Genomic DNA, 26762 nt, shown 5'->3' on the forward strand with positions numbered 1-26762 from the left:
AAACACAAGATAAATACATACACAGCAACATCACAAGAATCCAACCACCTTACCTTCAACTTAGTAAGATTTTTTCAGCAGCAGACACACACATAAACTAAAAATGTTGGTATGGTAATTGGTGGTTCACTGTCCACATCTCTAGTACTAAACATCCATATTACCTATTATTTCCCCAAAATTTTCACTCTTGCTTCATTATTTCAAGTGTTAATAATAATAATAAAAATTATTATTCGCACTTCAAAAGATTGATCTTACACTCCAATCATAAATGAAGCTTCTATAAAAAAAATTATATAGAAAGGATTTGTATAAATAAAATTCATGGTATCCTTTTTATTATTAATTACTTAGAATTTGAACCTGTATTAAGATAAGTGCGAAATTGCACTCAAGGGCAGGAAATTGTAAATCAAGAGATGCTTTTTAAGTATTTTTTTTTTAAAGTAATAATTATAGAGGAATAAATGAAATACTACTATACTAAGAGCTAGTGATAAGTTTTTTGAGTGTTTAATGGAAGTGTATAAATTGTCATAATGTTGATGTCATTATTACTTCTCCGTAATTATAATAACCCTATATGACTAATGAATTTTTTAATTGAGTTATGATTGCAGTCACATAATTTCTTAAAACACAAAAAATAATTGAATCCATTAAAGTCTTAATTTGTCTGACTAAGATTATGGGGGGCTTTCGGCTCACTCATGACCTAAAAGAGATTTTTGAACCCTTCCCAAAGTGGATGTGAGCCCAAATGGTGGACCCAGAGGCACAAAGGCCCAAAACTCTAAGAAACCTTTACTCAACCTCTTAAATATCCATGGGTCTACAGACAAGCACGCGTTTGCCATCCTAGTTAACTCCAAGTTCCAACTCAGCTCAGCTCCCCTTGTTTGTTATCTCGTCAGTTTTTGTTTCTTGGCTTCCCCACCTGTTGATGCGCTTTGTTGTTTGCTCCACCTGCAATTCAAATTCAACCATGAGATGAGATGCAATATTAAGATTGGTTTATGATGTATAGGAATGGATTTGCATATGAGATTCTAGTGATTACCTCTCTGTCCCAGTTGGTTCTGGAAGTCACAATCAATAAGAATAAGATCTGAAAAGTACTTCCACTCATCATGCCACCCCAAAGTCCCTATGTTGTAACATCCATAATTTTAAACTAAATTAATCTGACAATGTGGCAAATTACAACTGTATTTTGTGTCATGTGAAAGATAGAGAAGCTAGTATTAGTACCAGAGCACCCAGATTTGCTTTAAATCCAAGAAAGATTGCAAGTGGAAGCCCAAATAGATAATAAGCAGCAAAGTTTATATAAGCAACCATCACTTGCCATCCACCTCCAACAGCAACACCTGCAACAACAACCAAAAAGACCAATTAGAAAAAGGAGGCTTGGAAGTTGGAGGGAGGGTTAACAGTGGAACATTGCATGAGCAGAACTAGTGAAGTGAGGAGAAGCAAGCAACGCTGAAAGAGATATACCAGATAACACTACTGTTGCGCTATTAAGAAGCATGGTTACTCCAAGAAAGTATGCTAAACGAGCAACGGCACGTTGCATATCTTCACTGTTTGTGAAAACCATGGCAAAGTAGTCTCTACTTATGAAGACAGCAATCATAGATAAAATTCCAACTATGAGAGATTGCAAGACTGCAGTACAGACAGCGTATTTGGCCGCTCTTGGGCGCCCAATTCCAAGTTCATTGGAGGCTCGAGTGCCGCGTGCGGATGGTTGTTGATCGTTAACAATGATGTGATCTTATCAACACCAGAAAAATGCATGGAAAGTGCAGTACATATGCATAGAGCAACATTTACCTTATAGCAGCATTTAGTAGTCCAACCAACAACATGATCTCCCAATTCTGAAAGTTCATGCTAAAAGAACAAAAATATGAAAGAAATGAGAACTATAATTAGTTTGATGCTTTCAGTCAGTGCATAGCAGCATAAATATGATCTTACCATATAGAAAAGGAACCAACAGCAATCACTGCATTTTCAAGTAAACCTGCGAGAATGTTTATGGTCATGGTATACCATGAGTCTAGGCAAAACATCATGCATGAGGCAAGGGATCAGTTTGTATGATCAGCGCCACAAAAGCAATCAATGCCATTGCGCTAACCTTGCTCTGAGCCTGAAGGAACCTCTGAGTGGGCAAAAATATGGCAGGGGAGAACAACTGAGGAATTATCTTTACACTATATTTTCCAGCAAGATCAGCTATATCACTTTCTTGGCCTAAAATCTCCAGTATTGGAGCAGCAAAAATATAAAACGGTGAAAGGATGATACAGGTGACCAATAGGACAATCCATGACTGCTGCATATAGATTCCAAGCGACCCAACTTGGCCTGCACCATATGTGTTAGAATATAGCAGGTGTGTGATGAGCGTATGTGATGCTCTGATACCACTTGTTAGATTGTAGGAGGAAACAAAGTGATTTTATTAAATTTGGAGGAGAATAGTACATAACTTAGTTTAGGCTAATTGGCCTTCTACACTTAGCATATTAGCTTATTGGCCACTACACTTGATTTAGAATAGTTTTGGGCTATTTGGCCCTTCACTTAGTTTGGTGAGCTTATTGGCTCCTCTTCATAACTTTGTTCGGGTAGCTCTTGGCTCCCTTAGTTTGGGAGTTCCTTTTGTTGACTCTACCATGATTTATTGCATTGCATGCCTATTTATAGGCATGCTTTGCCGACATTACCAAATCCCACCGACTTGGTCTTCTTCATTTCTTAGCCATATATGTATCTTGTACTAGAATGTTCTTCAAACTTCAATTGTTTTGTTCTAACGCCTTGAACATTTAGCTTGTTCTAGAATATTCTTGTATTGCCACCTCCATCTTTTGAAGTCTTGACTTTTCTAGAATTGTGTAGAACACAAATGAGCATTATTTTTTTCAACATTATTGTGTAGAAAAGTCAAGACTTCAAAAGATGGAGGTGGCAATACAAGAATATTCTAGAACAAGCTAAATGCTCAAGGCGTTAGAACAAAACAATTGAAGTTTGAAGAACATTCTAGTACAAGATACATATGTGGCTAAGAAATGAAGAAGCCCAAGTCGGTGGGACTAATAGGCATGGTTGTACTGATATAAGGTGGGGAGTCTAACAAAAAGAACTCCCAAACTATTAGGAAGCCGAGAGCTACCTCCAAAGGGAGCCAATAAGCTCACCAATCTAAGTGAAGGGTCAAATAGCTCAAACTAATATAAGCAAGTGTGATGGCTAATAAGCCAAAAAATTAAGGAAGCCAATTAACCTAGACCAAGCTATGTATTATTCTCCTCTAATATAATAAAATCATTTTGTTTCAACTATTGTTTATTTTCCTAAATCCTTCACACATAAACCAACAAATGGTATCAGAGGAACGCTCATCACACACCTACTATATTCCAACAAGTAAGAGTAATCAACTCAAAACAATATGAACATGTAAACAGTCACATTTTACATGAACATATATGATACATATATACACATATATATAGAAATAGAAACAGAAGCAGATGTAAATAGATGCAAACCAGTAAACCAAAAGGAATGCCAGAGATGACAGTGACAGAAAGGGAAATAGCAGAGAGCTCAAGATCTCCGAGATGACCCCCAAAGACGGTGGTGACAGACACAACCAGGTACTGAAACAGAGTTGTAAACGCCACCAGAGCTGCAATTCTCCAGAGCTTCGCTGCCTCCTTCCAAGAGACCCACATGGCCTCCTCAAAGCTCCTCACTGCCGCGTAGTCATCAGCGGCTGCCTCCACTTCGCCTTTGCCTTTGAGCAACGGTGTTTCCATTAATTTACTCCAAACCAAACTCACCAATGAATATGAGAGTTTATGAGCAGTAGTACTATATGCTCTTATAGAACATGAATTTTATTTTCAATATTTGTTGTTTTGTGGGCAATGACAGCCACTTTAGCTACCTAGCAAGCATGGTGGTGGTGAGGAGCCATTATAGTTAACACAATTACAGTGTGTGGTGTGAAAGACTGAAGCAGAGTAATTATGTCTTTACTTTTGTCATATTCTTGTGCCAAAAATATCTCATTCTCTAGAATGACAGAAATTCATTATGATGAAGGCAAATTCACATTTTCTTCTTCTTTTTTTCATTGTAATATGATGTTAATATGATGTTGTCGACCATGTCAAAACAACCCACAAGTCTATTTCTTTTTTGAAAAAGTAACCAAAACCTTTTGTGGCTTTTAAGTTTTATTGAAAATATAATTGAAATTGCAAAAAAAATCAGGACCGTCGCTTGGTGTAGTGTGGCTCATATCATACTCAAATCATGGTAATGGTTGGCCAAAGTCCAAAAATAGGCGCCGACACCGTTAAGCTTATGAACAGAGGAATATGCATTGGCCTCTGAAAATGGCAAAGCTAGAAATCTCACTATATCGTTGCCTTTTTTGTACTTGTACTTAAGGATATTTATTCATCCAAAACAAAAAGTTTGAACATTGAACATTGAAGGAGCAAAGAATTTCAGGTACTTTGAGCTCCATTCTCAGCTGTGACGTCTTGACCACCCCACTTCCTCACTCGTTTTGTTGCTTGCTCCACCTGCAGTTTCATTTCGATGTGGATATTTTCAAATCTCACATTGTTTATGATTTGCAATGAATTGAAATATTGATTTTACCTCTTTATTCCAGTTGGTTTTGTAGAGCACAATCATCAGAAGCAAGGTTTGGAGAGCAGTTCCACATATCATGCCCCCGCAAAGTCCTGCATCAATCACAGGAATTCATCAAACACTTGTGAATTAAAGTAACCTACTTGGAATTTGGAAATGATATCTTAACTCACCATCACACCCAGATTTGCAGTATAACCAAGAAGATATCCAAGAGGAAGTCCAAAAATGTAGTAACAACCCAAGTTTATATAAGCTACCAGTGCCTGCCATCCACCTCCAATTGCAACCCCTTCAAGAACCAAGTGAGCAAACATGGGCATCAGCAGAAGAAGTGGCATTATTTGTATAACATTTCATAAACTTAGTCGCACGTCAAACGGGTACCTGATATTATTGGCTGGATGCTGTTGAGCAACATAGTTATACCAAGAAGATATGCTAGCTTAGCGACCGCTTGTTGCAGATCCTTGTCACTTGTAAAAAGTAGGGAAAAACTGTCTTTGGTTATCAAGATCACAATCGTGAAAAAAATCCCAATTAGAAGACACTGAAATACTGTCACATAGACAGAGTATTTGGCAGCTCTTGGTCGTCCTGATCCAAGCTCATTGGAGACACGCACACTGCATTATTAGTAGAAATTAAAAACCTTAATTAACTCATTCACCAACATGAGAATAATCATTCAAATGCAATATGCAATGCTTGTTCACCTTATTGCCACATTTATTCCAACGAACAACATTAGTTCAAATCCGTTAATGTTCACGCTGCGAAAGGAAAAGAAGAGAATGGTATTAGCATTAGGTATCAAAAGCTTATCATTAGCCACCATGGTATTAGCATTAAGATGTTAATTACCAAATAGAAAGGGAACCAACTGCTATAACTGCATTATCAAGATGGCCTGTGAGAATGAGTATGCTCATCGTGTACCAAATCTCAAGGCAGAGCATGACAGCAGAGGCAAGGGAAAGTCTTACAAAGGCCCATATCTCCTTGAAAGCCAACCATGAAAACCCAGTCCAGCCGTCCCTGCACCAACCCATTATATACACAACTTGAGCAATTGCCATGCCCCATCTTACAATGTCAAATGCAACAGCCGCACCCAGTGTGCCCCAACCAAACACCAAAATGAAGAGACAGAGCAGTCCAATTTGTATGATCAAACCAAAAACTGCAATCCATGCAAGGACCATAACCTTTCTCTGAGCCTGAAGGAATTTCTGAGCTGGAAAAATAATGGCAAGTGAGAACAATGAGGGGATTGTTTGGATTGTAAATTCTCCAGCTAGATTGGCTATGTCATCTTCTTGGCCTAGCAACTTCAAAACGGGTGTGCCAAAGATGTAAATTGGCAAGATGAAGAGGCTGGTTACTAATAGGATTATCCACGAGCGCTGCATGTAAATCCCAAGCATATGAATCTCCCCAGCTCCAAATGCCTGCCCACACAAGGTCTCCAGAGCACTCCCCATGCCAAACTGCATAAACATAACATATTAAGTTTTCAAATTTTTGACATTCTTAAAGTTGCCATATCGGTACAATTCATGCATCATCAATGTTCTCTTTCCAAATATATATGTAATGTTATTTTCATTTCATGTACTTAACTAACAGTCGAAACTTCAAATTCATAGTCTGGCAACATATATATAATATAACATGTCAGAAAATTGACATATAAGGAACTGAGGGGAAGAAAATTGACCAAGAATCCAAAAGCGAATGTGGAAATGACGGCTAGAGAAATGGAGACAGCTGAGAGCTCTACAGTTCCGAGATGACCAACAAAGAGAACGACAGCTGAGTTAGTCCCATACATACACAACATAGTGATCACTGCCGGACCTGCCATTTTCCAGAGCTTCACTGTCTCGATCCAAAACATACACCGCAGCGCATCGAAGCTCCTCACTGGAGCATAGTCTTCGTTCCCACCTTCATACAGATCATGAGGCTTAGTGCTCAACTGATCAGCGCCCGCAGCTGTGTCCAGTAGCGGTTCCTCCATTAAGATAGGTAGATAGGTCTCTCAGGTTGAAGTTTTGAAGGATATATATATATATATATATATATATATATATATATATATATGACGATTCATATTCTCTGAGGCTGAATTAATTAAATTTGGTCGTGTGTGGCGTGAAAGAATGAGAAAGAGACGTCCCCATTAGTCTCTCTCTTATCGGTCCACCGTCAGACTGAGAAACACTGTTAGACCGAAAAACACTGACTATTCAACCATTGCGTCTGTATTCTGTATGTATCTGTCTCTAGAATGAGAGAAATTCTGATGTTAAATAATCTCATTATATTCATGTCCACCATGTAATAAAACAACCCATAAGTCCATTTATTCTTTTTTGACAAAGTAACCAAACCTTTTTGGGATTTTAAATTTTATTGAAATTGCAAGTACGTGAGTACCACTGCTTGGTGCAGTGTCGGTTATACTCATGTTAATTACCAAATAGAAAGGGAACCAACTGCTATAACTGCATTATCAAGATGGCCTGTGAGAATGAGTATGCTCATCATGTACCAAATCTCAAGGCAGAGCATGACAGCAGAGGCAAGGGAAAGCCTAACAAAAGACCACATCTCCTTGAAAGCCAACCATGAAAAACCAGTCCAGCCCTCCCAGCTGCTACATAGTGATAAGTCTTATCTTGTGAGGGCCACTTGCTGCTACAATAATAATAATAATGATATATTAATTGAAACTTGTTTATATAATAACTGCGGCATGTTATGTTTATCTGATTCTGAGCTGAGGCTGCTTTGGACGATGTCACTGAAATCTTGAATGTTGGAATGCATGTTTCGTTGGGTTTGCATATAAATCATATAAACGTGACCCACGCACGCAGCGGCATGCAGGCATCCTTTCTCAGTTTGCAACTTTGAACCTCATTTACTGAATATGAATTTTGTTTATACATTGGGTTGAGCAACATTATAGATATGTAATCATTTTGTTGTTTTTTCATCAATCACATTCACAGTGTTTTATAGGTCCCATAAATCTGTTTTAGTCCTTTTTATTGGCATCATTCTTCTACTAAACTAGTGCCTCCCTCATAGAGCCAAAAATATCTCTGTCCTTCAATCAACTGTTCATCCACTGGGTATCTGTCTCTAGAATGAGAGAAATTATGATCAAACGCAGATTCACTTTTTTTTTTCTTTTCGTTTTCTTCATTGTAATATGATATTATTATTGTAGCAAAATAATCTTATTAATAGTCGAAATTCCAAATTCATAATCCGGCAACATATAACATGTCAGAACGCATCGAAGCTCCTCACCCGCATGTTCAGTCCCACCTTCATACAGATCATCATGAGGCTTATTGTTCAACTCAGCGGCAGCTGCTGTTAGGTAGATAGGTCCCTAAGTTTGAAATTTTGAAGGTTAGTTGGCTCCTTTACTTATTTAATGTTTAAAAGGTTCTTGGAATAATTAATTAAGGAAAGCGCTAGGTACAATAATTTCTTTGTTAAACTAAAGCAGACCGCGCTGTACTTTTTGGGATATATGATGCTAATTCAAAGGAAACTTCCGTCCATGAACGGACAGGAAAATTAGGTGATTTTAAAAGGATCATGAGGTGGGGAGGGGATGGATGAATTGTTGAAGCCAAGCCAACCCATGCATACATCCGTGACTCGGTTGGAGAATAATGTTATTTGTACCATATTTGATGACGACATCAAGAAAACACGTAATGAGAATCACTGCGTGGCGTCTGAAAATGACAAAGATGGGCCTCCCTGCAATTAGAGATCTCACTATATCTTTTGTACTTGTACATATTAAGGGGTGCACAAAATCAAACTACTAGGCAAAAGGATATTTATTTAATTCAAAACCTCATTCATCCAAGAAAAAAGAGTTTGAACATTGAACTGGAATGGAGGAGCGAAGAATTTCATTTTCAGGTACTTTGAGCTCCATTCTCAGCTGTGACGTCCTGACCACCCCACTTCCTCACGCGTTTTGTTGCTTGCTCCACCTGCAGTTTCATTTCAATGTGGATATTTTCAACTCTCACATTGTTTATGATTTGCAATGAATTGAAATATTGATTATACCTCTTTGTTCCAGTTGGTTTTGTAGAGCACAATCAACAGAAGCAAGGTTTGGAGAGCAGTTCCACATATCATGCCCCCCCAAAGTCCCTGCATCAATCACAGGAATTCATCAAACACTTGTGAATTAAAGTAACCTACTTGGAATTTGGAAATGATATCTTAACTCACCATCACACCCAGATTTGCAGTATAACCAAGAAGATATCCAAGAGGAAGTCCAAAAATGTAGTAACAACCCAAGTTTATATAAGCTACCAGTGCCTGCCATCCACCTCCAATTGCAACCCCTTCAAGAACCAAGTGAGCAAACATGGGCATCAGCAGAAGAAGTGGCATTATTTGTATAACATTTCATAAACTTAGTCGCACGTCAAACGGGTACCTGATATTATTGGCTGGATGCTGTTGAGCAACATAGTTATACCAAGAAGATATGCTAGCTTAGCGACCGCTTGTTGCAGATCCTTGTCACTTGTAAAAAGTAGGGAAAAACTGTCTTTGGTTATCAAGATCACAATCGTGAAAAAAATCCCAATTAGAAGACACTGAAATACTGTCACATAGACAGAGTATTTGGCAGCTCTTGGTCGTCCTGATCCAAGCTCATTGGAGACACGCACACTGCATTATTAGTAGAAATTAAAAACCTTAATTAACTCATTCACCAACATGAGAATAATCATTCAAATGCAATATGCAATGCTTGTTCACCTTATTGCCACATTTATTCCAACGAACAACATTAGTTCAAATCCGTTAATGTTCACGCTGCGAAAGGAAAAGAAGAGAATGGTATTAGCATTAGGTATCAAAAGCTTATCATTAGCCACCATGGTATTAGCATTAAGATGTTAATTACCAAATAGAAAGGGAACCAACTGCTATAACTGCATTATCAAGATGGCCTGTGAGAATGAGTATGCTCATCGTGTACCAAATCTCAAGGCAGAGCATGACAGCAGAGGCAAGGGAAAGTCTTACAAAGGCCCATATCTCCTTGAAAGCCAACCATGAAAACCCAGTCCAGCCGTCCCTGCACCAACCCATTATATACACAACTTGAGCAATTGCCATGCCCCATCTTACAATGTCAAATGCAACAGCCGCACCCAGTGTGCCCCAACCAAACACCAAAATGAAGAGACAGAGCAGTCCAATTTGTATGATCAAACCAAAAACTGCAATCCATGCAAGGACCATAACCTTTCTCTGAGCCTGAAGGAATTTCTGAGCTGGAAAAATAATGGCAAGTGAGAACAATGAGGGGATTGTTTGGATTGTAAATTCTCCAGCTAGATTGGCTATGTCATCTTCTTGGCCTAGCAACTTCAAAACGGGTGTGCCAAAGATGTAAATTGGCAAGATGAAGAGGCTGGTTACTAATAGGATTATCCACGAGCGCTGCATGTAAATCCCAAGCATATGAATCTCCCCAGCTCCAAATGCCTGCCCACACAAGGTCTCCAGAGCACTCCCCATGCCAAACTGCATAAACATAACATATTAAGTTTTCAAATTTTTGACATTCTTAAAGTTGCCATATCGGTACAATTCATGCATCATCAATGTTCTCTTTCCAAATATATATGTAATGTTATTTTCATTTCATGTACTTAACTAACAGTCGAAACTTCAAATTCATAGTCTGGCAACATATATATAATATAACATGTCAGAAAATTGACATATAAGGAACTGAGGGGAAGAAAATTGACCAAGAATCCAAAAGCGAATGTGGAAATGACGGCTAGAGAAATGGAGACAGCTGAGAGCTCTACAGTTCCGAGATGACCAACAAAGAGAACGACAGCTGAGTTAGTCCCATACATACACAACATAGTGATCACTGCCGGACCTGCCATTTTCCAGAGCTTCACTGTCTCGATCCAAAACATACACCGCAGCGCATCGAAGCTCCTCACCGGAGCATAGTCTTCGTTCCCACCTTCATACAGATCATGAGGCTTAGTGCTCAACTGATCAGCGCCAGCATCTGTATCCAGTAGCGGCTTCTCCATGAAAATAGGTTGAAGCTCTGAAAGTTGGTTTGGTTCCTTCATTATATATATATACATATCAGCTGTGGCCGTGCATTCTCGCGAAGCAATGAACTTAACTTATTTAATGTTTAAAAGTTGCTCTGGAAGAATTATTTAAATTGAACTTAAGTAGCTCGGTCGTTTGTGTCTCCGCAGAGACTTTTAAATAAACGTGATGCAACGCCAGAATAATTTATTTGTTAAATAAAGCAGAGCCCTGACCACACTATATTTGTCGGGATATGATACGCAAATCCGAAGTAAAAATCTAGCCATGAAAAGACAAGAAAATCAAAAGAAGGGTAGATAAATCGCTCAAGGTGCTACCGGTGGTTCGTCAAAAAAACAAAAAAAAATGCTACCAGTGGTTCGTTTTGAACAAGTGTAACCTAACCCAACCCAACCTGTGCATTTGGCATCCATAACTCGGTTAGATTCTAATACTATTTGTATCATATTTAATGAAGAGTCTGATTGTTCCTTCAACAATAATAATAATATAATATATCTTTTGAAACTTGTTTATGTTATCTGATTCTAAGGCTGCTTATTTCGTGGAATTTGCATGCATATAAAATATAAATCATATAAACGTGAGCCACGCACCTTTCTCAGTTTGCAACTTTGGAGCTCATTCTCCATTTTTAGGTGTATGAATGAATAAATATGTAACATATATAATAAGCAGTCTCGATCTCTTGGACTACAGGAGTTCAAGAGATTTACGGTCATTCACTGTTGGATGTAAATTCAATGGTTCACTCACTCTTGCACTCCTTTTAAGAATTTTTTTTGAACTATTGGATTAATATTTAAGGATAGGTGACCACAATCTCTTGGACTCCTGTGGTCCAAGAGATCATAACTGATATAACAGGTCATTGTGGTACAGATTGGCCCAAACCCAAAAACAAAAATTGAGTTTGAGCGATCATTTTGTGGGCTGTTTGAAGCCTGCAAAGGCCCATTTTCCATAAGATAGATATTATGCTATTTAACGCGTTAGTTATCCCATTTAGCTTATAACTTACAAGAAATGGAAGCTCAAATAAAAAAAACACAAATAGGCTGGGCTAAAACTGAAGAGAGGGAGGAGGGGGGGCGGAAGAGGTGTGTGTCGGTCACGTGGGGATGTGCATTGACAACGTAAATTAAATCGCAAATTATTGTTGGACTTGTGGTTCTGAGCAAATCTAATGCGCAAATCTAGCAGTTCTAATTCGATCACTGGGGAAAATAAAGACACACTCTCTTCACTGAAGCTTGTAATTGCCTTGCGTGTTGTGAGTTTTCTCACCTGCTATTACTGGTCATTGCATGAAACTAACGCTACAGAAATTAGGAAAGAAAAGAAACTGAAATGACGGAGAAAATCTTTTATCTATAATGATCAAGTAGAATACAATTGACAACTATTTTATGGGAATAAATAATGAGAAAAAAAACACGAACACACGTTATTTAATAATAACACATCTCCCTTAGAATTGTTTTTCATGTACCCAAGGGCGAACTGTAGCATATATATTTTAAAATAAAGCAGCTGTCCATTGAACATGACTCGTTTCAAGCGGAATTAGTCAAATCATAATGTGTACATATTTTTTTGGACGAAATAATGTGTATATATTACATGGAAGGAAAGGGGGCCTTTTCCTTTTCTTAATTAATCACTACTAAATTACAATAATCAACAAACTTAAACAACAACACGGAGATCTGCAATAACGCGGTTTATAAGACACGGTAAAGGTTAAGGTTAAGGTTAAGGATAATGTTTGGATCACTGTTTCTATGAAATATCCTTAATTAATTTCTTGCAACTTCACCGAAAACAAGCTGCAAACAGAGAGGGTAGAGTTGTAGCTTTAACCGGCTGTAGCCGGTGATGGCTCTTGCCGTCATGTAGAGACTGGAGAGTTGAAACTCAAGTAGTTTGGCGGTTTGTTTCCCCTGCAGATTTGATCCCACACTCCTGCACTGCATGTATATTAATATTATATGTAAATGTGATGCAACGCAACACGACAATAATTTATTTGTTAAACTAAAGCAGACCGCGCTGTACTTTTTTGGGATATATGATGCTAATTCAAAGGAAACGTCCGTCCATGAACAGAGAGGAAAATTAAGTGATTTTAAAAGGATAATGACGTGGGGAGGGAATAGATGAATGTCGTTCAAGCCAAGTCAACCCATGCATACATCCATAGTTCGGTTGGAGAGTAACGTTATTTGTATCATATTTAATGAAAACATAAAAAAAATATGTAATGAGAACGACTGCTTGGCCACTGAAAATGACAAAATTGTAATTAGAGATCTGACTATATCTTTTGTACTTGTACAATGTACATATTAAGGGGTGCATATAATCAAACTAGTAAGTAAAAGGATATTTATTCTATTCAAAACCTCATTCATCCACACACACACACACACAAAAGTTAGAAAATTGAACTGGAACGGAGGCGCGAAGAATTTCATTTTCAGGTACTTTGGGCTCTATTCTCAGCTGTGACATCCTGACCACCCCACTTCCTCACGCGTTTTGTTGCTTGCTCCGCCTGCAGTTTCATTTCAATGTGGATATTTTCAAATCTCACATGGTTTATGATTTGCAATGAATTGAAATATTGATTATACCTCTTTGTTCCAGTTGGTTTTGTAGAGCACAATCAACAGAAGCAAGGTTTGGAGAGCAGTTCCACATATCATGCCCCCCCAAAGTCCCTGCATCAATCACAGGAATTCATCAAACACTCGCGAATTAAAGTAACCTACTTGGAATTTGGAAATGATATCTTAACTTACCATCACACCCAGATTTGCAGTATAACCAAGAAGATATCCAAGAGGAAGTCCAAAAATGTAGTAACAACCCAAGTTTATATAAGCTACCAGTGCCTGCCATCCACCTCCAATTGCAACCCCTTCAAGAACCAAGTGAGCAAACATGGGCATCAGCAGAAGAAGTGGCATTATTTGTATAACATTTCATAAACTTAGTCGCACGTCAAACGGGTACCTGATATTATTGGCTGGATGCTGTTGAGCAACATAGTTATACCAAGAAGATATGCTAGCTTAGCGACCGCTTGTTGCAGATCCTTGTCACTTGTAAAAAGTAGGGAAAAACTGTCTTTGGTTATCAAGATCACAATCGTGAAAAAAATCCCAATTAGAAGACACTGAAATACTGTCACATAGACAGAGTATTTGGCAGCTCTTGGTCGTCCTGATCCAAGCTCATTGGAGACACGCACACTGCATTATTAGTAGAAATTAAAAACCTTAATTAACTCATTCACCAACATGAGAATAATCATTCAAATGCAATATGCAATGCTTGTTCACCTTATTGCCACATTTATTCCAACGAACAACATTAGTTCAAATCCGTTGATGTTCATGCTGCGGAAGCCAAAGAAATGAAGGAAAATAAGAGAATGGTATTAGCATTAGGTATAAAAAGATTATCATTAGCCACCGTGGTATTAGCATTAAAATGTTAATTACCAAATAGAAAGGGAACCAACTGCTATAACTGCATTATCAAGATGGCCTGCGAGAATGAGTATGCTCATCATGTACCAAATCTCAAGGCAGAGCATGACAGCAGAGGCAAGGGAAAGTCTTACAAAAGCCCATATCTCCTTGAAAGCCAACCATGAAAACCCAGTCCAGCCGTCCCTGCACCAACCCATTATATACACAACTTGAGCAATTGCCATGCCCCATCTTACAATGTCAAATGCAACAGCCGCACCCAATGTGCCCCAACCAAACACCAAAATGAAGAGACAGAGCATCCCAATTTGTATGATCAAACATAAAACTGCAATCCATGCCAGAACCTTAACCTTTCTCTGAGCCTGAAGGAACTTCTGAGATGGAAAAACAATGGCAAGTGAGAACAATGAGGGGATTATTTGGATTGTAAATTCTCCAGCTAGATTGGCTATGTCATCTTCTTGGCCTAGCAACTTTAAAACGGGTGTGGCAAAGATGTATATTGGCAAGATGCAGAGGCTGGTTACAAATAGGATTATCCATGAGCGCTGCATGTAAATCCCAAGCATATGAATCTGCCCAGCTCCAAATGCCTGCCCACACAGGGTCTCCAGAGCACTCCCCATGCCAAGCTGCATAACATAACATATTCATATTTTTGACATTCTTAAAGTTGCCATATTGGTACAATTCATGCATCCACATCAATGTTCTCTTGCCAAATATATAAGTAATTAATGTTATTTTCATTTCGTCCACCTAACTAATAGTCGAAACTTTAAATTCATAGTCTGGCAACATATAATATAACATGTGCTTGACATGAGGGGAATTAAGGAGAAGAAAATTAACCAAGAATCCGTAAGCGAATGTGGAAATGACGGAGAGAGAAATGGAGACGGCTGATAGCTCTACAGTTCCGAGATGACCAACAAAGATAACGATAGCTGAGTTAGTCCCATACATACACAACATGGTGATCACTGTGGGACCTGCTATTTTCCAGAGCTTCACTGTCTCGATCCAAAACATATCCCGCAAAGCATCGACGCTCCTCACCGGCGCATAGTCTTCGTTCCCACCTTCATACAGATCATGAGGCTTAGTGCTCAACTGATCAGAGTCAGCAGCTGTGTCCAGTAGTGGCTCCTCCATGAAGATAGGTAGACAGGTCTCTAAGGTTGAAGCTCTGAAAGTTAGTTTGGTTCCTTCAGTATATATATATATATATATATATATATATATACATACATACATACATATATATAGTGTGTATATATATAGTGCATTCTCATGAATCAATCAACTTAACTTATTTAATGTTTAAAAGGTGCTCTAGAAGAATTATTTAAATTGAACTTAAGTATCCCGGTCGTTTGTTTCGCCGCACTCTTATAATTTATTTGTTAAATAAAGCAGAGCGCTGTCCGCACTATACTTGTTGGGATATGATATGCTAATCCAAAGGAAAAGTCCAGCCATGAAAAGACGGGGAAATCAAAATCGCTCAAGCTGCTACCGCTGGTTCGTTTTGAACAAGTCCAACCTAACCCAACCCAACCCAACCTGTGCATTTGGCATTCATAACTCTGGGTTAGGAATAGGGTTAGGGTTAGGGTTTTGAAGCGGGGGGTATTGGTAATATGGAGCAGAGGTGTAATCTCCGTGTTGCATCGCTGATTGAGGACGAGAGACTAATGCTACCGGGTTTAGTTGGTATAGCATTTGATCAAGACTAATGCTATTTGTAACATATTTAGAGACGAGTTTAAAAGAGCATGTAATTTAAAAGTCTTCTTTTGTGAAGGTCATCGGTACTATTCTACAATTTCTCCAACTACTTCTACAATAATGATAATAATAATATAATATATCTATTGAAACTTGTTTATGCTATATGATTCTAAGGCTGCTTATTTCTTGGAATTTGCATGCATATAAACGTGAGCCACGCACCTTTCTCAGTTTGCAACTTTGAAGCTCATTCTCCATTTTTAGTTGCATGAATGAATGCATATGTTTATGACAAAAAAAGAAGAAGAATGAAAACATATGTAACATATATAAACAGGTCATTGTGGTACATATTGGCCCAAATCCAAAAACAAAAATTGAGTTTGAGCGATCCTTTTGTGGGCTGTTTAAAGCCTGCAAAGGCCCATTTTCCAAAAGATAGATGTTATGCCATTTAACGCATTGGTTGGCCCATTTAGATTATAACTTACGAGAAAAAGAAACTCAAATGAAAAAACACAAACAGGCTGGGCTGAAATTGAAGAGAAGGAGGGCGAGAGAGGGGTGTGTGTGTGTTGTGTAGGTCACGTGGGGATGTGCATTGACAACGTAAATTAAACCGCGAATTACTGTTGGACACGTGGTTTTGAGCGAATCTAATGCGCGAATCTAACGGTTCTGATTCAATCACTGGGGAAAAGAAAGACACACTCTCTTCACTAAAGCTTGTAGTTGCGTTGCGTGTTGTGAGCTTCCTCACCTGCTTTTACCGGTCATTGCATAAAACAAACGCTACAAAAATTACAAAAGAAAAGAAACTGAAATGAAGGAGAAAATCTTTTATCTATAATGATCAAGTACAATACAATTGACAACTATTTTATGGGAATAAATAATGAGGAAAAAAAAAAAAACACGAACACACGTTATTTAATAATAACACATATCCCTTAGAATTGTTTTTCATGTACCCAAGGGCAAACTGTAGCATATATATATATCTTAAAGTAAAGCAGCTGTTCATTGAACATGACTCGTTTCAAGCGGAATTAGTCAAATCATGATTTCGGCTGTAGCCGGTGTAGCCGGTGTCATGTGGAGACTGGAGAGTCGAAATGGATTGGAACCGGTTTCAATTGCGTACGGACAATAACAAAATATTGTAACGGAGAGAGGAGAGGAGAGGAGAGGTCCGGTAATTTCGTATTCAGTGATCGCTTTCGGCACCGCAAACGCCTAAAAGACGTGTTAACGAAATTTTGCAACGCCAAACATGAAAAACTGAATGCGGTCACCAGTTGACAGCTATAATCTTAGAAAACCCACCCAAAACAAAAACATGGAAGCCCACAGTTTTTTATTGGTAGTTATAAAATAACTGACAAGCCACGTGTAAGTGTGTACACAAATACAATACAAGCTTTTTCATGATTGATTAATATTTCAGATAAATGCACCCATAATGTTGTTTAGTGCACCCAAAATGCTCGTGAAAAGGGCACTCATTTGATTTATAATTCTCATGCTCACACTTCACATAACGCGTGCTACGTGGAAAATAAACCCACTAGTCATGGATGGAGATTTTGGTGTTTCGACATTAAATTTTTTGTGATATTATATTTGATATAATCCTGACATAAAATTATATTTGATTTATTCATTTTGGTTTATATTACATAAAATTAGTCTCAAATGTATTTTATTAAAATTCCATAAGAGTGTACATCGAACCCGGAGAGGATGAAACATTTGAAACCCAACATGTAATGTGCCCATGTTAGAATCGTTTTCTGTATTTCTATTTCAACTTTATGCCCAACATGTGATGTGCCCAGGGTTACGGCTATCTATAATTATTTTTCTTTTCTTTTCTTTGAATTTAACCAAAGTATGGAAAATGAAATTACTTTTTTTTCTTTCTTTTTTTTTCGTTTATCATGCAAGATTTTAGTATAATATTTTTGGGTGATTGTGAGATATTTAACGAGAAAAACGAATAAGCATAACCCACTCAATATTAAATAATAATGATCACAATAACTACATGTACATATTAATTATTAAACGAGGAAAACGAATATTATGATTGTCTAATTCAAGTTGTCACATTCGCACATAACCTTTACACTGTGGCTCTGATATATGCATACTTTAATTTTATTATTAACAACACAATTACCATCATACCACACTCAATGGTTATATATACTTGTTTATTTTATTTTTTTAAATTAAAAAATATGTTGGTTAGTAAGACCATGCAATATGAACATAGATGATAAAATAGATTTGGTTAGAAAAAAATGTCCTTGTGCTAGTAGGCCGCTCTCAATCATTAATGTTAGTTATTAATGTGTGTGAGATAAACATTTTATCAACATATGAGAAATAGCAATCGCATACGAATGACTGGCTAAATCCCTAATAAAATTACAATATACTTAATAAAATTAAATTTATAGTTTTTTTTTTTTTTAAAGACCTTTCTTATTGAGGAAGACAATAATATATAAAAGGCACCCATACAATATGAATGTTAGAACTCGAACCTAAGATCTTGTCCAAATCAATTAATTAATAATTCACTAAGCAGCCCCCTTTCTCCCAAAAAACTCTAGCTCCTTTTCTCCCAAAAAAACACTCTTAGAGCATTTTCCACTTTGAGGGGGGAGGAAGCCATTGTTCTTCCCCCCCTCTCCCCTCTTTTCTTCCTCCTTTCACCTCTTCCCCCATTTTTTCAGAGACAAAAGATTTTCCCTATTTGTCTTAATTTTGTTATGATTTTTATCCAACAATTATAGGCGGCTGCGGCTCATCGTCAGATCTTCACCTGCATTTCGGCGTCGGATCTCCACCACTATCTTTATTTTTATTTTTTTTTGAGGTCCTTTCCTATTGAAAGGGACGATAGCATATTAAACTCACACACACAACACGGATGCTAGAACTCGAACCCAGAACCTTATCTGATAAAATAAATACTCTAAACCACTACACTAGTAGGTCCTTTGCAGCTTAAATTTACAACTTTAGTTGTTCACTCAAGTGAAGTCTTAGAGACATTGAACCGGTTGGAGAATTGATTTTGAAGTCAAAAGTCACCGCATCGAACGGTCGACAGGTAGCTGCTTCTTCTTCTTCTTCCTGAATGAGCTGTGACCCCTTGGACCAATGAAAAGCCACAGATTTTATTATTTTATAATTTTATAATTTTTGAGAGAGCGTGGCTTTCGTGTGGCATGAATAGCGTGTGCGTGTTACTCTCCTCAAATAGCGCGTAGAGCTCATGCAGTCGGCGCTAATTGGATTCCAACTAGGAACCGTTTAGTCCCGGTTAAATCTAACTCTCTAACCAAACAGGGGCCCACATCCTCAAATGACAAAAATATCCTCCAATGCCCCGAGTTAAAGAGTGATTCCTTCCTCCTCCTCCTTCTGTTAGCTCTACCAACTCCTAAACAGACGGCTTTTCCTACAAAAGTAGTCGAGTGCGTGATTACCATTTAGCCCTTAGGAAAAATAAAATTAGTTATTGTTTAGGTGGCGGGGGTGGTGATGGTGGGTGCACACTGCACAGGACAGGATGAGGAAGAAAAGCTGTGATATTTTATATAGAAAGCAAAGGGGAAAAGGAATTTGGTAATTTTGGATATTTAGAATGTGCTTTTCGGGGTCACAGAATTTTATTCGATAAATATATGGTACATGGACGTCGAGTTAGGCAAGGGACAAGTGGCACATATGTTATGTGCTCGACACGTGTCGAGTTCTGGATGCCTCGGAATTTCTGTAGCTTGGATGGTTTAGTTGCTAACCAAACCAAATAGTCATGCATTTTGTCTCACACGCAACCTTTCTATGAAACATCAAGTAGTTGGTAACGTGGTATTAGGGGGAGCGAAATTTCACGCAAAATAAATATACAAAAAAGTTAAGTTTCAATTCAAAGCAATTCTGTTTTTTTTTTTTTCAAGATCTTATATGCGGTCAATTACGCTTATTGAGCTACAAGTTATTTGCATATATAATTATATTTACAAGACTTATTATTATATGATATGTGGCAGACTGGCAGTGCTAATTGTTAAAGGCATATATAGTTGACCCACAACATCTTTACCTCTTCCAAGCATGAGGGGATCATTTTTGTAATTTTGGCTGTGTTAGAATAATTGGTGATTGGACAAACGTTTTAGGGGTTGAAAAGGTCGTATAGCGACTGGCGTTTGTGGTCAAATGCTTTGGTTCTAAGACTTTATCCCACGGGTTGTGTGGCTAAGAAATTCAAATAAAAATCACCACCACCAGCCAAACACAAGCATCAAAACAAAATACAATTCAATTGGGATCAAAGTGTGTGATTATTTCTTTAATGGAAAGATGCTCCAAATATATATTGTAATAGCTTGGCATTTAAGCCAAATGAACAAGGTGTGGACAATAGCTATGGATTCTTTCATGACAAGCATTTGTTGTTGTGTTTTTTTTTTTCCCTCTTATTTTATTTTATTTTTTTTTTTATTTTTTTGGGTGGGGGATAATTGAAGGATTTTAGCATTTAGTAAGCAAATTTAAGAAATTAATGTCTGCGGAGCTTCATGATTTCGGCCAAATGGGCAGGAGATTCCATCCACCAACTAAAATTAAGATGTGGACCTTTAAGTGTAAGGCCTAAGGCCCTCACATGTTATATCAATTTTCAGCATCCTATGTGACGACGTTTAACAACTATTTTAACCATATGGGTACGAAATTGGGTGAGAAAAAAAGTTGTATTGTATGTGACACTTTATTTTATGTGTTTTATCGTATTTTTGTAGTTATCACTGCACCTGAGATCTATATTCGAATATTCTTCTTATAATATCTCTTATATCAAAAGCAAATAAAATATTTATATTAAAAAAAACCCAAAAAAGAAAAAGAAAAATAATAGTAATTATTAAATTGGCTTTGTTTATTATTTATGTAAAATAGTTATGGGTGGTATGGCACAAATAAATAAATAGTAGTAATGATGGTGGGATTTTACTATATGTAGTGAAACCCTGACTGCATTGCAACAAGTGATGCTTTGATGGATGTATGTTAAGATTGGGTGCCAGCAATTTCTGGTGAACGTCTCCCTCTTTTCCCTTATTTTATCCACTTTTGTCAGTTACACAATAAATACGTGTACAAAATAGGATGAAATCAATTACTTCATCTTCTAAGCTAAAAAAATATTTCGTAATTTCATCTTTTATGAACATTGTATGATATCCGTGTTCATTCGTCATATATAAACGGCAGGATACTTTTTTTTTTTTTTTTCTTCTTATTTTCTTTGGGGCAAGATAAGTGGGTGGGTAGAGAGAAGCATGAAATGAAGGTAGCAGCAATCTTCATGTTAAAGAAAGTAGATTTGCAGTTGGGTGGCATATATATGCTCCTTTAAAGAAGGTAGATTTATAATTTAAAGCTCTAGAGTAAAGACAATTTGCAAGCAACTAGTTCTCAATTTTCTTGTTGATATTTTATTTGAGGATTGTAACAAGTAGTTTTTATGAGCATGATCTATTTTGTGGGGATCTTGAGGGGGTGAAGGAGGGGGTGGGGGTGAATACTCTATTAGAGGTAAGATTCCTTTTCTTGCTTGCGGTTTAGAGAAAAATGCTATCCAGTTAGACCAATGACTAAGCCCATATGTGTAGAGAAACTCATCTAATTCCACACGACATAGTCCAATTTTTGTACTAATTACTTACCCTCCTATCAATAAAATATTATCGTTATTCTCTCTAGTGATACTTATTTCTAATGTTGGAAGCGTTCAGCTTGTCGCACATTATAATTATCTTGTATTTTAAAAAATATTATTCGCCATACTATTAACGAATTCATTTCATGTATCATAAAAAATAAACAAGAGTAGATTTCCTATGTTAGCCAAAACAAAACATGAAATTCACTTTGTCTTGTTGGGACTTAGCCCATATGGTAAGAATAGTTTAGGTTACCATTGGTAAAATAGATTATGCGTTTTTTTGTAATAAGAAAAAAGCAATAGTAATTTATTGATAAAACATAATAGAATGCAATGCATCTTTCTGAAGAATTAACATCTATTTGAACAAATTAGATAAATATAAACCATGATTTCATGGGGTAAATTCATTTTACAAGCCTCAAAAGTAGAAGTATATTCTTAGCAACATCAAGGTTTTGTATTTTTACAAACAAAAAAAGTTAAAATAAAAATAACAATTATTTATGCCGGGCTAAAATATTATAATGGTTGTGGGGGTAGACAAAATTGAGGTTTAATATCCCTTCATACGTAAAGTCCTGCAACCGACTCGTGTCAGTTAACCCACCAAGAGTCAACCGGGAATCGTCCGTTAGGACAAACCAGCTACTGGAATTTCGAATCCGCGAACTAGCAAACAGAGAGGAACCATTTTACAGTGACGGGGCCGTCATTTACCCTTGCCTGAAAGCACAACCCCATTAGCTACACGTGGTTGGGGTGTCGCTTTCTCGGTGTTCTGGATTGCATTTTCGGGGCTCTTGTCGAAGGCCTTTTGGAATAGTTCGTAACTGTCCTGTCAGATGATCATAGCCGAATAAAGATCATCTCATTCACTCAAGCGAAAAAACACACACCCCACCACCTCCCCCCAAAAGCCTTTATCTCCACGCGCCCCGAACTCCTCGTCTCATTCTATTGGTCCGTTCTTTCACGCTCACTGAAATCTCGTGCGGATCCTTGATTGTAAATTTAAAACGGAAGGCCTAAACTGTAAGCGAAGAGTATATCTACACGGAGCATCCACCGTTCACCGCCATAAATCTAGATCAAAAGTTAATCCAACGGTTGAAACGCGATGGCGTACGTAGTCGCGTGGATTCATTGAGGAATTTTAGGATTTAATAATGAAAAAAAGACACCCAAAAACCAGAAAGCAAAGCTAAGAGCGCTCGCTCTCTCTCTCTCTCTCTCTCTCTCTAGTTGGAATCTGCCTTGGTTATATTTATTTCATTACAATTACATAATAAGAGAGAACGAAACTGTCTCTTCCCTTGTTTCCCAAAATCCCATGCGTTTCTTCCTCTTTTAGCCTTTTTTACCCTTCTTCTCCCTCGCTCTGAAAACCCTGAGAAAAACAGCAGGAAGAGTGAAAGGCTCCAGAAATGCAATCAGGCTTCACAGGTGGAGCCGGAGCTGGCGGTGTACCTGATTTTTACGCCGGCGGGCGATCCATCTCCATCGCCACAGCCATGAACAACCACCACCAGCACCCTTCTCAGCCTCCCTACCACCGATCGTCACTCCCGGGCCTCTTCCTTGACGCCCCCTCCTCCCAGATCGCCCGCCAAACACAATCGCAATCCCAATTCCAAACCCAAAACCCATCAACTCTCATCGGCAAGCGCACGCTCGCCGAGTTTCAAGCCCATCAGCAGCAGCACCACTACCACAACCCTAACCAGAACCTCTATTTACGCTCACTGAAACCCAGAACATTCCAACACTCCTCTCCCATATCCCCTCTCTCTCCCATAGACTTCTCCTCTTCATCGACAATTACTGGCTCTGACTCTTCGTCTTCGGCATCGTCGCTATTGTCTCACCAACGCTTCGGTTTGCCCCTTCTTCAGCTCCGCCCTCAGCCCGTTCACCAGACGCTACCACCTGCCGGGTCCTTCGTCAACAACAACCCGGTTCAGAATCAGACACGGGTTGTCTCCGGTGTGGACTCCGAGAAGAAAATGATTAGCAACAGGCTGCAAGAGTTGGAAAAACAGCTCCTCGACGATAACGACGAGGAGGACGAAGGCGACGCCGTTTCGGTCATTACTAAAACCAGCAGCGAGTGGTCTGAGACGATACAGAACCTAATCGGTCCGGGTCCGGGTCAGAGCCAGAAGCCCGTTTCGCCCTCCCCCACTTCGTCATCGTCTTCTTCGTCCTCCGTGGCTTCCCCTGCTTCCTCCACGTGTTCCAAGCAGTCGCTTATGGAGGCTGCTACGGCCATTTCCGAAGGGAAATCTGAGGCCGCGGCTGAGATCCTCACGCGCCTGACGACGTCGCAGGTTCCGAATCCTAGACCCAATTCCGAGCAGAGGCTTCTCGAGGTCATGGCTTTAGCTTTGAAGTGCCGGGTCAACCCGGTCGATAACCCGCCTCCGGTGACCGAGCTCTTTAGCCAGGAACACGCCGGGTCGACTCAGTTGCTCTACGAGCTGTCCCCCTGTTTCAGGTTCGGGTTTATGGCCGCAAACCTCGCAATCCTGGAAGCGACGTTGACGGACAAATCAGCGACGAATAAGGTTCATGTGATTGACTTCGATATCGGGCAGGGCGGTCAGTACGTGCTCCTTCTCCAAGCGCTATACGCGCGTCTGAAAGGTTTGCCCGCCACGGTGAAGATCACCACCGTCGCAGATAATGGCGGGGAGGACAGGTTGACGATGGTAAGACAGAATCTGAGTAAAGTCGCCAAGCAACACGGTGTGGTCCTGGAATTTAACATAGTGAGCCAGAAACTCGCCGAGCTGAACCGTGAGTCACTAGGTTGCGAACCGGACGAGCCGATCGCCGTGAATTTCGCTTTCAAATTGTACAGTATGCCCGACGAGAGCGTGTCCACGGACAACCCCCGCGACGAGCTTCTGCGGCGCGTGAAGGGTCTGTCGCCGCGTGTGGTGACGCTGGTTGAGCAGGAACTCAACACCAACACCGCCCCGTTCATGGCGCGCGTGAATGAGACGTGCGGGTATTACGGGGCGCTGTTGGAATCAATCAAGTCGACGGAGGCGGGGGATAACTCGGAGCGAGTGAAGGCGGAGGAGGCGCTGAGTCGGAAGCTGATAAACTCGGTTGCTTGTGAAGGGAGGGATCGGGTGGAAAGATGTGAAGTGTTTGGGAAGTGGCGGGCCCGCATGGGGATGGCGGGGTTCGAGTTGAGGCCCATGAGCCAAAACGTGACCGAGGTTTTGAAGCAGCGACTCCTTTCGGGTAATAACCGAGTCAACTCGGGGTTCACGGTTAAAGAAGAGAATGGAGGGGTTTGCTTTGGTTGGATAAGCCGCACGCTCACCGTCGCATCGGCTTGGCGTTAACTCATTTTCTCTGTGTCTTTTTTGTTTTTGGTTTTTTATAATAATTTTAAATTTTAATTTTCTGGCTAATATTATTAATATTATTAATTGTTATAAAAAATACTCTTATGATTATTATTAGGCAGTAGGCAGTAGGCAGTAGGCAGTAGGCTATAGGCTGTAGACTGTAGGCTTTCCTGATAAAATGGAAAAGCCGGGGGAAAAAGGCCCACCAAACGAAAAAACAATAAAAATGAGAGAGGTGTTTGGATTTGCCTGAAAATTTCTTCACTCGCTGCATTCATGATTGTCGTTTGGTTTTGGGGGTTAGATGTGAATTGTGGATTGTGGCGTTAGGTATAATTTTGCTGACCTTGCATTGTAATGTAATGTGGTTTGCACTTGTTTGTATTACCAAGTACCAACCATCAGGGGCTCCACCTCCACTCATATATATATGAACATTTCTTTTTCTTCTTTTTGGTTTTTCTTGTATTTATGTTATTTTTAGGGAAACCTTAGGTATTTGTTTTCCGATGTGTCGGGTTCTGGTTGGACCTTTAGGAAGGCCAAATGCGGTGTGGAGATTTTCGTTATGCAATTTCTTCCTTTGTAAAACAATACTAATACTATAAAAAAGTCTTCTTTTTTCTTTTTCTTTCAGAATATTACCAATAAATCCATTGACATGACGAGAATGCAGGACAAAAGATGTTGGTTGGGACGATTTGAGGATCTTGGGTATTAAAATTAGACGATGGCAGAAATCATTCGTCATTTACCACTATTATACTCCAATCCAATATCAATGGTTTATTATTCTTCAATTAATTTTAATATTCTATTATCTCTTCCATTTCGGTTGTTATTATAGTAGGTTTTTAAGAATAATAAATACCACTTTCATGATGGAATAAAGATTTGTTTCCAACCGTTAAATCGAATTAACAACAGTTTAAGATGTGATTAAATCTATCTCCATCGTGATTGAATGTTAATTATTAAATACACATTTATAGAAAGGGAGACTAATAGATAAATTTTTTATGTATGGAAAAATGATAGTATTTTATTGAAGAAAGATGAGTAACTAGTACAAAAACCGAGCTATGTTGTCAGGAATTAAGCGAATGTCTCTACACTAACGAGAGAAGAACAGATAAATTGCGAATATTGAGTAAACAATCATAAATTCAACTAAAATAATATAATAATATTTGCATCATGAATGACTGTACAGTAAACAGTTATTGCAGCTGTCGACCCAGCGAAATTCTCATAAATACGTTAACCCACAAGGTTAGTGCTCATGAAAGAATAATGATATTGGGGGGATGTGCCTAGCCTATGCTTCGGTAGCAAATTGTGGTGTGGGAAAGAAACATTAAATTACCATATTAAATGTGACAAATCAAAATTTTATAAAAAAAAGAAGAAGGGAGAATTTATGATGCGTGCCCAATAGAAATGAATAATAATGATACGAGTGTTGGATTTGATGGGCTGAATTATCAGACTTGTGTCACCAAAAAAGTGAAGTTGAGTACCCCATCTCACTGCACAAAGGATCCATCCTCGCCTTAA

General features: G+C 38.7%; 4 protein-coding genes and 1 pseudogene across 4 annotated transcripts; 1 reads left to right on the plus strand and 4 right to left on the minus strand.

Annotated features, from left to right (window-relative positions):
- Positions 1 to 633: 633 nt before the first annotated feature.
- Positions 634 to 4071, minus strand: LOC117619142 (annotated as a pseudogene).
- Positions 4072 to 4337: 266 nt separating this feature from the next.
- LOC117618683 (protein DETOXIFICATION 35-like) lies at positions 4338 to 6735 on the minus strand. The gene is made up of 7 exons (XM_034348363.1): positions 6416 to 6735; positions 5560 to 6185; positions 5412 to 5468; positions 5083 to 5321; positions 4873 to 4987; positions 4702 to 4792; positions 4338 to 4622 (listed from the first exon to the last, which is right to left on the minus strand). The coding sequence occupies exons 1-7, from the start codon at positions 6716 to 6718 to the stop codon at positions 4545 to 4547; spliced, it is 1509 nt and encodes a 502-aa protein (XP_034204254.1). The 5' UTR covers positions 6719 to 6735; the 3' UTR covers positions 4338 to 4544.
- A 1817-nt stretch (positions 6736 to 8552) lies between these two features.
- LOC117618750 (protein DETOXIFICATION 35-like) lies at positions 8553 to 10832 on the minus strand. The gene is made up of 7 exons (XM_034348471.1): positions 10521 to 10832; positions 9665 to 10290; positions 9517 to 9573; positions 9188 to 9426; positions 8974 to 9092; positions 8806 to 8892; positions 8553 to 8726 (listed from the first exon to the last, which is right to left on the minus strand). Exons 1-7 carry the CDS (start codon positions 10821 to 10823, stop codon positions 8649 to 8651), a joined length of 1509 nt encoding a protein of 502 aa, XP_034204362.1. The 5' UTR covers positions 10824 to 10832; the 3' UTR covers positions 8553 to 8648.
- Positions 10833 to 13333: 2501 nt separating this feature from the next.
- On the minus strand, positions 13334 to 15512 carry LOC117619188 (protein DETOXIFICATION 35-like). The gene is made up of 7 exons (XM_034349078.1): positions 15210 to 15512; positions 14364 to 14989; positions 14202 to 14258; positions 13873 to 14111; positions 13659 to 13777; positions 13491 to 13577; positions 13334 to 13411 (listed from the first exon to the last, which is right to left on the minus strand). The coding sequence occupies exons 1-7, from the start codon at positions 15510 to 15512 to the stop codon at positions 13334 to 13336; spliced, it is 1509 nt and encodes a 502-aa protein (XP_034204969.1).
- A 7518-nt stretch (positions 15513 to 23030) lies between these two features.
- LOC117618535 (scarecrow-like protein 8) lies at positions 23031 to 25592 on the plus strand. Its single transcript, XM_034348131.1, has one exon. It carries the CDS (start codon positions 23268 to 23270, stop codon positions 25197 to 25199), a length of 1932 nt encoding a protein of 643 aa, XP_034204022.1. The 5' UTR covers positions 23031 to 23267; the 3' UTR covers positions 25200 to 25592.
- Positions 25593 to 26762: the final 1170 nt, after the last annotated feature.

This window comes from Prunus dulcis, chromosome 2, assembly GCF_902201215.1.
Source record: "Prunus dulcis chromosome 2, ALMONDv2, whole genome shotgun sequence".
Lineage (NCBI taxonomy): Eukaryota > Viridiplantae > Streptophyta > Magnoliopsida > Rosales > Rosaceae > Prunus > Prunus dulcis.

Bases quoted from the DNA above. Each gene is read 5' to 3' on its own strand.
- LOC117618535 (XM_034348131.1), top strand. From the start codon at position 23,268: ATGCAATCAGGCTTCACAGGTGGAGCCGGAGCTGGCGGTGTACCTGAT.
- LOC117619188 (XM_034349078.1), bottom strand. From the start codon at position 15,512: ATGGAGGAGCCACTACTGGACACAGCTGCTGACTCTGATCAGTTGAGC. The intron at 14,112-14,201 runs GTGAACAAGCAT...CTAATAATGCAG, and splicing joins GGAATAAATGTGGCAATAAG to TGTGCGTGTCTCCAATGAGC. The intron at 13,578-13,658 runs GTAAGTTAAGAT...TGATTGATGCAG, and splicing joins CTGCAAATCTGGGTGTGATG to GGACTTTGGGGGGGCATGAT.
- LOC117618683 (XM_034348363.1), bottom strand. From the start codon at position 6,718: ATGGAGGAACCGCTACTGGACACAGCTGCGGGCGCTGATCAGTTGAGC. The intron at 6,186-6,415 runs GTCAATTTTCTT...ATGTTTATGCAG, and splicing joins CATTCGCTTTTGGATTCTTG to TTTGGCATGGGGAGTGCTCT. The intron at 4,623-4,701 runs GTAAAATCAATA...ATGAAACTGCAG, and splicing joins AAACCAACTGGAATAAAGAG to GTGGAGCAAGCAACAAAACG.
- LOC117618750 (XM_034348471.1), bottom strand. From the start codon at position 10,823: ATGGAGAAGCCGCTACTGGATACAGATGCTGGCGCTGATCAGTTGAGC. The intron at 9,574-9,664 runs GTAATTAACATC...TTCCTTTCGCAG, and splicing joins GTTGGTTCCCTTTCTATTTG to CGTGAACATTAACGGATTTG. The intron at 8,727-8,805 runs GTATAATCAATA...ATGAAACTGCAG, and splicing joins AAACCAACTGGAACAAAGAG to GTGGAGCAAGCAACAAAACG.